At 40.2% G+C, this 12,477-nt stretch overlaps 1 protein-coding gene across 1 annotated transcript in view; it reads left to right on the top strand.

Moving 5' to 3' along the window:
- LOC104478846 (transmembrane protease serine 11A-like) overlaps positions 1–12,477 on the top strand; it is a 44,129-nt gene that overhangs the window by 23,225 nt on the left and 8,427 nt on the right. The window contains exons 5-6 of the mRNA XM_086747067.1: positions 679–746; positions 3,778–3,941. Of these exons, the coding sequence (XP_086603193.1) occupies positions 679–746; positions 3,778–3,941 (232 nt within the window). The remainder of the gene's footprint in view (positions 1–678; positions 747–3,777; positions 3,942–12,477) is intronic.

Genomic DNA, 12,477 nt, shown 5'->3' with positions numbered 1-12,477 from the left:
CCATGTTATATCAGACTGCGCTGTCTCAGACTGATCATGCAATCTTGAGACAACATTCAGCCTAAAGCAGGATGTGGTTAAGCAGGCACCAGCAAAGATGTCATTTGGGAATCGATTCCTTATGAATCTTAGATTTCCAATTTCTGATGAGACTTGCTTGACAATTCCCCTAGCATGTGGCAAATCACAAGGGTGCTTGAGGGGTGTAATTTCAAATCACTGGTAGTTTTGCTATACATTTCTGTAGGACCAAGGGTAAGTTCTCTATCAGAAAGGAGCCCTACAAAAGCGGCTCACTACAGTGCAGCGCACAGTATGCTGTAGCCCTTCTGTAGGCCATCTTTAGGAGGCTGTACTTTGGGAGATTGCAGCAGTGTGTTTCAAGGATGCTTGTAAATATCTCCTATTATGCCAGGGAGTGGATGGGACAACACTATAGTGGCACACTGATGTAGTCATAGGATATTAAGAAAAATTAGTTAACTTTTTTTTATGTGCCTTAGGCCAAATGGGAAACAGTGTGTGGCAAATTTTATTTACAGGCTGGGCTGGATTATGTTTCTTGGCTCTGTAAGCTGTGAGTTTGTAACTGAATGCTGTTTTCTGAATGTTCCTTCCAGCAATATGCCCATTTCCCTCCTTTTTTGTGGTTATCTTATATTTTTCTTTTTTCAACAGATCGACAAGACATTTTACAATTCCATTTTAAGGAAAAAATACATCCGTTCACGCTTAATCAGAGTGAGGTATGTGAGATTATAATAAATGCACACAGCTGAGATAAAATGAAATGCACACCAAGCCCAGTTAGAGAGCCATTTGATCTGATAGACTGAAGTGTATTTTATGTAAGACTGGAGCATAATCCCCAGTTGTGCATAATCTTATTCTGGACCATGCCCTGCTTTGGATCTTGATGCAGAAGATAAAACTTCCCTCAGTCCAAATTCTGTACAAGTTTGTGTTCAGATCTTGAGCAAACTTTAGCTAATAAAGCAGCTATAAATTGAGCTATCTAAAAATAAAAAGCATTTTCAAAACTATTTCCTTCACTATAATACAGATGTCATTTTACGTCAAGTATTGCTACTGTGCTGGGCTTGTCAAGTAAAACCAAAGCATAGCTGCGCTGGTTCAGAAGGTCTCCCTTGTCCCTGCTGCATCTTAAAGAACTGGCATAAGCAGCTGCCCAAAGAACAGTAGCAGCACAGCAGACATGAATGATAAATGCTTCTTGGTAGGCTCCCTACCTCCAGCTATCTACCACTTGGGATTTCCTGAAGTGGTTGTGGTTTGTTTAGCAGCCTCCAGTGGAGTTATTTTCCAAGGACTCATCCAGTCTCCCCTGGACTCTTTGAAATTTCTGGACCTCAATCCTTTAGTAGGGAGTTACTTGTGAAAAGCCACCTTCTTTGGATCATTCAATGGCCCCTAGTTCTTATGCTGGAAGAGGTGATAAAAAGTGGATTTCTATCCCTTCTTCCCATGGAATTAGTGGTATTGGACACTCCCATCATAACCCTTTTCTCTCTTATACCCCATGAGCTCTACTCTTTTTTTTTTTCAGTTGAAAGTCCCAGCCTGCTCAGCCATTCTTTGTAGGAACTGTTCCTTGTCACCCTGCTTCATATGTGTTTCAAGTCTGCTCTCCCTACTTTTTGAGATCAAAAGGAAAAAAAAAAAAAAAGGGGGTCAGACTTGTGGTGGGGATTATAATTTTTTTTCTCTTTTATTCTCTGTTCATTTGCTAATAATACCTTAACTCCCAGTTAGGCAAATCACACAATTCATTATTTGAATGTAGCTTTAGGAATATTTTTGATACTAGCTAGAGTGTTATAAGTATAGACAAGGTGATTTAAGGATCTGAGAGGCCAGTCTGTAGGGAGAGGTTCCCTACAGAACTTCCCTACAGAAGTTCTGTAGTTCTTGTTCCCAAGGACAGAGTGAGGTATTTGCTGTGATGTTTCCTGTGTTGAATGCAAGATTTGTATGCGCCAAAGCTTCTTTGCTTTTTCAAATATACAAGCCTTATGCCTCTTTAAGTGCTCAGACTGCAAGCTCTTTTAAACAAAGTCATTGTTGTGAATTTGCTTGGAAAGTACTGTGCATATTTTTTTGGCTCAGTACAAATAATGCATTAGTAATAATGCCCACTGCTCATTGAGAAAGACAAAATGAATCTTGACTAGGTGGCTTTGGCTCTGGACTTTTGCTATATAGTGAGTGATTCAAGGCAGGCTGTACTTACCTGAGGGTTTCGAGAGGTGTGGTGTGCTTGCAAGAGTTGATACAGTAATTCCAGTGTGGCATAGCACAGGAAGAGGAGTGGGGGGAGAGGTGAGGGAACACCTCAGAAATGCAGAGCAACACCCACAGTTGAATCAGATACTATCTGGAAAATAAACAGAGTGGCAATCATGTTGAAGTTGGCACAAAGGGAAAAAGCAGCCTGTAGGAAAGTTCACATAGAGCTACTAAGTCTCAATTATGAGATCCTTCAAGCAAGGAACGTGTCTTTCTGCTCACCTACGAAATACTCAGCATGCCTTGGTGTGCTCATAACACATGACCTTTTATTTGTCCTTCACTGGTAATCGCAGGAGTGTCCGTTTCATTTTGGTGCATGTTCCTTTCAAAGATCATAGCCTGATTGCATGACTTCTGTATAAGCTACTTGCCTTCTATTTTTAATTTTCTTATTTTTTCTTTATCTAATTACAAATTTCTAAAATCGTGAAATATAACTGGAAGATCTTCTCCTTTCCTATCTGAATGATGCAGAGCAACCTGCTTTTAGCTCACCCCCTGTATAAAGTAACTGTGATTCCACCTGTTGTGGGTTGTGTCATTGCTTCTTGGCTCAGGTAGGAGGAGGAACAGGAAAGAAGGTTCTCTGTGCATGCTCTTATCATCTCTCTGTAATGACCAAGGATAAGCCATCTGCAAACACGGAGCAAGATTTACTATGCCAGATTAGACTCTTTGGTGTTTATACTGTAGCATTCAGTCTCTTGCAGTATCTGATGCTTTAAGGAAAAGTAAACACTACTACTAGGTGAATTCAGTCTGTTAGAAGATTTTTCTTCCTTTTCTTTCCTCTGATCTTACATCAAAACTGGGGAATTGTATGTCCCAGTGTGGGTGCCACTTGTACTTTTCAGTGAGGTGTTAAAGGCCCCTTTTGTGGTCCATCTCTTGGGCTGTGATAAGTAGATTGTGGATATGCTACTGAGTTTCATTTATTGTTGCATAATGTGAGGTTATTAGTCACATTCTCCCAAGAGGTTGCAGTAGTGGAATTGGGTTGTGTGATCTCTCCTCTTTGCTCAAGTACCTTATTGATGATGATTGGAAATTTTTATTCTGTGTATATACAAGGCCCTGGAAAGGTCTGTCTAGATACCATTAATCATCTGCCTGATGTTTCTGAAGCACTGTGTATCCAGCTTTTCATTAGAGTCAAATCAGTTTATTCCTTCCTGCTCTTGTGTCCTAAGCACGTAGTCAGTGACTGCTTTTTAGACTCCATTATAACATTGGTCTGGCCATTTGTTCACAGAAAACATCATACCTTCTTCTAGCCTAAGACATGTTCGACCATTCAGCATTTGCTTGGATTTCTTTTGGCAATTCCTTCTCTCAAAAATGTACAAAATGTTCAAAAATGTATCTAATCCTTTATGTTACATTGCCATTGCTAAAGGAGCTAAGATGAAAACTAAGAAATGCAAGAATGGGCTGAAGGTAACTAGACTATGTTTCATTGGTTTGTAGCCCAGATGCTGACGGTGTGATGGCAGAGGCTTTGCTCACATTCTGGTTCTCCTCCACGGATTCTAGAGAAGCATTGCGAGAAAGAGTTGAAAGGATCTTACAGAGGGGCCTGAAAAAATACACAGGGCCTCTGAGAATAAATGTCAGATCTTCTACCATCTCAAGTAAGTATATTACATCTCTCTTAAAGGTAGTTCTTGCCCTTTTCTTATTGGTGGGTCTTGATTTTTCCCTTCTGATGGTGGCTATTTACTGCATCTGAATGACAGACTTTCCAGCTCATTAAGTCAGAACAAAATCAGTGGCAATGTATAAACCCCACGTAAGTCTTTTAAATATGACTTAGATACGGATTAACAGGAGCAGTTGCTTTGTGGCCTCTCAGTACAGCCTTAGCCTCCCTTCAAACTGCATTACCAACCTTACGCTGGTATCAGGGTAAAGAGTAGGAGCTTCACCACAGTGCTTCAGTACACAGCAACACAAACATGCTCCCTATGTCTTTGCTGCTCTGAGGAGCCTGAAAGTGCAGAAACTATGCTTAGATGACAGTGGAGAAACAGCCAACGCAATGAAAATTTATTTATATTTGCAAGGAATCCTTGCAAATTCCCCAGGGGAAAGGGAAAGAAAGGGAAAATGTTCTTATCTATGTGACTTCTCAGATGAGGCTCTATCACCTTCTTTGCAAAGCAGACCTGCATCTGCTGGATATGAAAATTAACAGCACTATGTTTTTGATTTAGTGAATTATCAGACACTGAAAGGTGGGTTTTCCTCCCCTTCTACACTTCTTATCTGTTAGAGAATTTTTGTGCAGGCTTAGACTCTTGTCTCTGACTTGGCTTCAGTTATATGTAAACAGTATTTTTTCTGGGTGTCAGAGTTTTCAAGAATGAGTTGCTAGTTGAAAGGAAGGGAGAGATACTTGCTCCATTTGTTTTTGCAGACCTTCTGCTTACTCCTAGCACAATGCTGACAGTACAGCACATGGGTGAGTACTGCTGCCTGCTTTTCCACACTAGACTACTTAAACCGGCAGAGATCTGCAGGGGCCAGATGGCTGTGTTGAAAGAAAAAGCAGCCTGGGCCAGATTCCATGCTGGATGGATCCAGACTTCTTCCCTCTTAGAAATGACCAGTAGCGACCTCTTGTTCTGCTTCTTGGTGCTTGAACTGAGCACATTGCATTGCAGCAATGCAGTGAAACTCAAATATGAGTTGTTACACACCCATCGTTTCTTGGTGGGCCAACCAGCCTTCCCCATTGGAATAGCTTGAGATGATAGGTGACAGCCCTTTGGGCAAAGAATCACTATTTCTGTGCAGTGGTGTTTCTATGCCGGTAGTTCCTGTTCAGGAAAGTGCACATGTAATTTATTCCAGAAATGAGTAGTGTGTAGGCATCAACTAGAGAAATTCAAAGAGTTTTCTGGATTTTTTTTGTTTTGTTTCTTTTTTTCAAAGACAGTCAGGTCATGATTTGGTATTTTGAAGCTTCAGTATAATTTGGTGCCTTACATAAAGGATAAAACTGGAAGGAGTACAAAAACACTTGTTAGAAAAGGACTGTGATCTTCTCATCAGTTGTCTGATTAGCTGCTTTTATTCAGTCTGGAAGATGTGGGAAGTGACTCAGAATTCTGTTTTAGTTGACCTTGAACTGTACCAGGCCTGTTACAGTAAAGCACTAGTTGCTAGTTTAAAAAATCAGCTGATATAATTGAATCACGATGTTTTTGTTAAGTATTTGATCTCAGTAAAAGATGGCACATCTGTATTACTTTGATAAAGATGTACGATAAACTTTGTCTTACTTTTCTTGGGTTTCCCAGCCTAACCATAAGACACTGACTACACTAGGTCTACTACTCTCTACAAGAGTAGCATTGTGCAACCGTGACACGAAGGAACATAAACAATACCTTGCCATTTCTAGGAGATGACAATAAAAGGTTCCATTTGGCTCTATCTTTGCTAACAGGATTTCAGCAATGCTATGAGGCTTAGGCAAGCTCTTGTTGCTGCTGCCATTTAAGAAAACTAGGTTGACTCAAGTGAAGAGTATAGAACAGGGCACTCCCATACTTTTAGAGGAGATGCAGGTCTCAATTTATAAAGCTAGTCTTCTTCCTCACACCTAGGAGAAGTGACAATTTTCAACAGATCCTGGAGGTCCAGAGAGGGATTTAGCTTTTACATTTCCCATTTCTCTCGCCCATCCTGCTCAACTTTAGTATTTAAACCAAGGAAAGCTAAGAAGCCCTAGAATTTTTCCATGCTCTGCAGCACCTTTCTAAATTTTCCTTCATTGTAGCTTTGATGGATTTACCAGCTGGAATCCTCATTTAGGTTGAGGCAATCTCAGAACATTTTCATAATAGCTTGTAAAAAATCATTAACCTCTTCATTGTAATCACCTTATCAAAATACTTTGGGGGCCATAATATATAGCTTAGTGTAGCTAAGCATAGCCAACTAGTTGAGCCAATCCATGTCAGGTGCTTACTTACATTTCATGCTAGGAGGGTCTGATAAGGAGAACCTCCTTAAGTCTACCTCCCAGGACCTAATAGTTTTGTTGTTCAACACCATGTCTCAACTTGCACTTCACTTAAAAGTGTTTGCTTTGGGGATCAGCTCCAACAAACTCCTCAAATTGGGTGCAACACTTAGGATCTTCAGCTGCAGTTCAGGGCAGCAATACAAAACTAAGTAGTCTGCCAGCCCAGGGGTAGTACTTCCTTTGCCTCTTCATTCTTGAGTATTGGGAATAAAGAGGGGATAAAATCTAAACTGACAATGTTTTATTAGTTCAGGGTTTTTTTGAAAGGAGAGAGAAGCTTGATCATACAGGTGTGAAAAAAATGACAAGTGTGCAAAAATTACAGGAAAAAAAATTATATTCTCTCTGGTTTGTATCATGACTAAACAGTAGATGTTCCTTACATGGGGCTGCAAAAATACATTTGTCTTCAGACAAATGTCTTCAGGATATCTTCAGATGTGTTATTACTGAAGTCCCTGCTTTCTTATTTAGCTAGACTTTATGTCCCCTGGTCAAGGACAGCAGTATCTCCAGACACCTACTATAGCTTTGATGACGAATGAGAGGTGATAGAAATCTCTGCACTTGTGTACAAACTCCACTAGAAGCCCAGATATTTTTCTAATATTGGAGAATCAAGCAAACAAAGCCCTATTTTCTCTGAACAGTAGTGCAAGGGCCAGCAAAATGAGATATCAAAGTCGAGTGACTTGGAAACACCTATGGTAGGACTTGCTCTTCCACTAGCACTGAAAGAAGTTGTCGCAGTTTGTCCTCTGTATAGTTCTGACACCAAAGAGATCTTCTACAAGGCCGAATTTTTTTTTCCCCAAAGGTTTCTTGGTTAGAAGTAGAGTCACCTCACAGCTTGGATCCCTATTAAGCAAAGTGTAGAGCAGCTTGCCAGACTATTTCCCTTTGTCAGGAAGGTTGGAATTCTCCCAAAATGTATTTTTGGGAATGTACTTCTGACGTCAGAAAGAAACTGGTGGCAAGATCACTGGCACTGTTCAAAGTGAGTAGGAAGTATTTCCATCTGTTGCACAGCCAAGGGTTTTGACCATGAACAATGAGTCATTAATTGGTTTTGATCAACAAGTCAACTGTTATTATTTCTATCTATCTGGCATCTGGGGCTTGCTAAAGCTCCTTACAAACACAAAGTACAGAACATAGGAGACAGATTCTCACTTCTTTATTGAGTCTTCTTTCGGAGACGTGCAGGTGAGTGTCTGACCTGGATGACTGAGTAATGTTTCATCTCAAATGATGTATGTAGCAGTCTGGTTTTTTTGTACTTTACTAGCCACAACAGCAGCTTGGGAGAGTGGACTGAACATGTCCAGTGGAACAGTACATTGAGAAATACAGTGGAGAGCTGACATTCTTCCACTTTGATGCCATTAATTTGGCACAAGGTGGTACATTTCAGTGTTTGCAACATTATAGAGAGGCTGACTGAAATGGGAGGGAATGAAATGTATTTTTAAATGAATATTTTGCAAGGACATGCTTGTGATGAAGGAATTAAGCAGGAAATCATCCTGGCCTGACTTCTTAGATGACTCAGATAAGTTGATCTAATTAATTTCTTTGCTCAATTCTTATTTTTCCCTTTCTCTGCCTTGCCTGCAGAGGTTGCAAGTGATTTGGGCTGCCCCTACTGTAGTGGGACCTTGACTGTGGCTGGGGCATGAGTGTAGGCCAGGAAGAAAAGTAATGCTAAAAACTGTGTTAGCTTGGATACCTGCTACAAAACTGATGCATCGTTTCCCATGCAGATCCCTCCTCAGGCTGCAGGACAGCCAGATGGAGTTGTTTTAAGCATGCTGTGAGGTATGGACGTCTGTCTGTCCTAAATGGACAGAATTAAGATATGGTTGATGGGAGAGGAGGGAGGAAGTCGTAGATGTGAGGACAGGTCCAGTGGACATAAGTAGGGAAGGAAGGGCTGGTTGACAGGGACAATTAGAGGTACAAAGCCTTTGCCTTGTCTTTACCAGATTACTCTCCCCCATTGAAGGAATGAGAATTGCATCACCTCTATCTAAGCTACGTTTTGCTACTTCTACAAGGGTGCATAACTCTAGGGAGGTAATTCTTGTTGAGAAAGCAGGGAGAATATTGGAAGGTTAGTGGGGAGATGTTTTAGGTTGTGTGCACTATGTAACCACTTAAGAGCATGACTTTCCTGCTGAGCGCAAAGCTCATGTTTTGCCATCTTTAGGAAACTCCTGCATTTCCTTTTCAATACAGTTTTTGGGAACATAACTGAATCTGCTGCTCACTGCTCTCATTCTCATTTCACTCCAGTACCTCAAGGCCTTCATGTCTTTAATGTAATTAAAGACTATTAGGGTAGACCTATTATCACTATCTTTGTCTGCAGTGGAGGACAGATGCACTCTGTGACATTCCTGTCGGCTGTCCAGGTTGGTGACCTACTGGAACTTGCCACACATCTTTTTTTTTTTGCCTGCATGCACTGTTGTTACCCTAAATAATACTGAACTAGGTGAGCCCCCTGTTTCTGATGCAGCTAAGAATTTTGTAATTCTTTCTCTTTTCAAGGAAGTTGTTATTAAAATGTGATGAAGGACAGTGGGGAAAATGCTTCCTCTGCTCCCTGGTGCATTTCACAAAGCTGTGCTTCAAATGCATGTCCAAGAATGCGTTATTAGTACTGAAACATGTACTTTTTCTTTTTTTCTTCTATGTTTACAATCCTCCCCTCCCTTCATACTCCATTTAAGATAACCTCTATCTTGCCTTCTCTGTAGAGAAAAACCAACTTCAACAAGCGAGATGTGGGAACTTGATATAATAGAGGATGGAACACACAGTTTGGCTTTGAAGCTAGCAGTTATGTTATGACATCTAGAAAATCATGGGTGGAAACCTTGAAAGAAAATAAAGTTTCTTGTAGGAATCACCATCTCTGAAAAATTATGTAATTGGATAAAGCTGTATCAGATTTTTAAAACAGATTTCTCATCTTTAACTTTGCAGCCATCTCCAGCCCTTTCCACATTGAAAATGCATACTATCCCCTAATAATGCATTTGCTTGCCTTTCTTGAACTACTTCAATATAATGTCTGCTGCATTTATGTCACTGAGAGTTCTGCCTGTTATTTCCTTTTAATATAAAAAATTATTTTGGTGGCTAAAATGAAATGGGGCAGTGAACACAAGAATAATTCTTCTGATGCACTGACACTGTTAGTCCTTAGACGCATGGCAAAGTGAGCACATTTTTATGTAGGAAGCTCTGAATCTCTCAGATGTAAGTGGCTACATTCACTCTGCAATTAACTATGAACCTGCAAATGTTTAGATGGTTGCCAAATAGATCCATGGGCTTTGGACACTGAACTCCCTTAGAAATCCTGGCCTTAAGTGGCTATTGCACAAAATAAAGACGCGCTCCTGCTCTTGCTTTGTCACCTTTTCTTTCCATGTTTGCTCAAACACATATACTGAGGAGTAAAAATAAATTATTTACTGATAAGGTAATAATCTTAAATAGTAACTGCAAGTCACTATTCTCATCAGTAGGAAATTAAGACCAATAATTTAAGTGTGTTTTAAGGTTATTGTGTTTACTAAATATGCAAAATAACTCTATTAACAAAATTGGTTATCCAGTTGGAAAATAAAGCCCTCTTCTGAAGGATCTCTAAGACATGTTTCAATAGATTGCTGTGATTTTAATTTAAATAGTTGTTTTCTCTTTTAAGGTAGGCAAGGTTTAACTAAATAGCAAGTCCCATTTTACAAGTAGGCAATGCATGTTCAAGTTGGTTTTTTTTCGTAGTGAATGCCTGAACCTGCTTTCCTAAATGTGGCACAAACAACTATTTTTGCAGCTGTATGTGGTTGGGACAAGATATGACACTTTAATTGTTACTAATTGATGCTTTTTCTTGGTAGTGCAAACAACTGGGGCAACTAGTGAATGAGCAGGGCAGCAAAATTGTCTCTCGTGCCTTACAAGTGATTGCTTCAAGGTAGGGCTTGCAACATGTTGGCTAGCACAATGTCAACAGCTCTGCTGTTGACCAGGCCAAAAATGTCAAGCTATTACAAACGAATGCAAGCCCCTAATGAGGTAAACCAGTGAGCAACCTGATTTTCAGCAGTATCGTGTAACCCGAAGTGCTCCCTGCTTTTGATGAGATCTACTGTGGGCTCAGCTTATCTGAAAACAGTGTCAGTTAGTTCAGGATTCCAAACACACAGGTGTGCTCTGGGTTTGGGACCTTGGTTTTGAGTTCTGGATATTGTGTCCTTAATTTCACCTGTCCTGATCTGTACATTGGGTTCACAGGTCTGTTGCCAGACAGACATGCTTTCACCTCTTAAAAACTCCCTTTAGTTTGAGGTTTTCTCTGTTGCTGTGGTGTTTTCTTTAGTACTTATGTTCCAGCTCCTGCTATGGGATACATGGTCAGGGCATTTTATCTGGAAGATCTCTAAAGCAAAGCAGTGTCCCTGCCCTGGTGAATACAACATTAAATTTATTGACAGGTGTCACTGAACTTTTTCCTTCAGCAGTGTGGGCGTGGAAGAGTATTGCCTGTATAGTCCTGATATATTATAAAATATGCTAAAATTCAAAGCTGTACAGACATCCTATTTAAGACTTGCAGTGTGTGCATGGAAGACTTGTTTCTCCAATTACACACAAGTCAGTACAGCTGGAAGCAACAGGTAAAATTTTGCCCACATGAGGTTTGTACTTTTTTCTAGGTGCCCCGTAAAAAGGCAAACAGGGATACAGACAGGTGCCTTGCAGAACAGCTGTGTGACTCACAGCAAAACTCAGTGCAGTGAGAACATGCCAATTGAATTGCTTCTGGCACTGCACTTTAACAAGCTGCTTGCTCCTTTTGTCTTCTTGATGAGCTTTGCAACGTAATGTAAATGTTAATAATTGACTGCAGGCTTTATAATTAGGCATTATGTGGTAAATGTCTCTCCACCCAGAGAGGAGCTAAAAAACATTATTATCAATATTGCACTTGAAGGTAAAAGGTGCTCTTTCATTGCTGATTAAATTTGTTGTTTTCTTACCAATTTCCAGCTATAAAATATTAGTGTGACCCAAATGGTGAGCTAGTTCTGAAGGTTGTATGAATTTCTAGGAAAATGCTGGATACTCATCAGAGTTGAAATAAACAAGTAGGGCCAGATTTTTGAAAGCACTTCTTGTCGATATAAACATATAGCTGAAGTAGCCAAATCCTTAGCACAGCTCAGCACCTTTTTTTTTTTCCTTATTTTGTAAGTTACCAAACAGTAATGTTTACATCACTGCTGAATCCCTCTGCTGGCCTAGCTTTTACTGTCTGGTACTATTATATTTTGATGTAGGAAATCCTGGCAACAACCATCCATATTATCCATGGAAATTCACAGAATACAACTGACATTCCTGAAATGCAGAAGTACCTGTTCATTCTACCCCTCGCCTCTGTGAATCACATACTTCAGAATTATCATTAAAATCCATATTCATCACACAATCTTTACAAACTTCACTCACATCCACAAAGAATAATTCCCCACACCAAAATAAAAAAAAACATCATCACAACACGGAACAAAAGTGGACAATTTACACACAATCCACCCCGCATCCCTTCACCTTGGCCTTGGCCATCCAGCGAGTCTGGCTGGCATTGGCTCCATCAGACACAGGGGAAGCTTCTGACAGTTTCTCGCAGAAGCCACCCTTGTAGCCCCTCTGCTACCAAAACCTTGCCACGCAAACCCAATACAGGGTTTTCCTCCTCTCATAGGAACGGAGAAAGTACAAGTGAGCATTTTTACTGACAGAGAACCTCACAAGTTGTTGCTTACCTACCAGTAAAACCTACTTATCTTTATTATGTGAACAATTCTTGTTTATATTGAGTAAGACTATGTTACTATATAAATGTCCAATTATAATTCATCTCCCATTCTTACAAGATAAAGCAGCGACTGCATGCACATACAGCAGCCCTAGCACTGCCTTTGCTCTGTAATGTTGTCCGCAGTCAACCTGTATGTGCACTGGAGTTCTGTTTGTTTCCTTTTTCTATCATAATCTGCTTAATGTCATATTCAGAAATGAATGAGTATACATCTAGTAATGGTGGATTACAA

This window comes from Chlamydotis macqueenii, chromosome 4 (genome assembly GCF_036417535.1).
Source record: "Chlamydotis macqueenii isolate bChlMac1 chromosome 4, bChlMac1.mat, whole genome shotgun sequence".
NCBI lineage: Eukaryota > Metazoa > Chordata > Aves > Otidiformes > Otididae > Chlamydotis > Chlamydotis macqueenii.
This window is presented reverse-complemented; position numbering and strand designations above follow the sequence as displayed.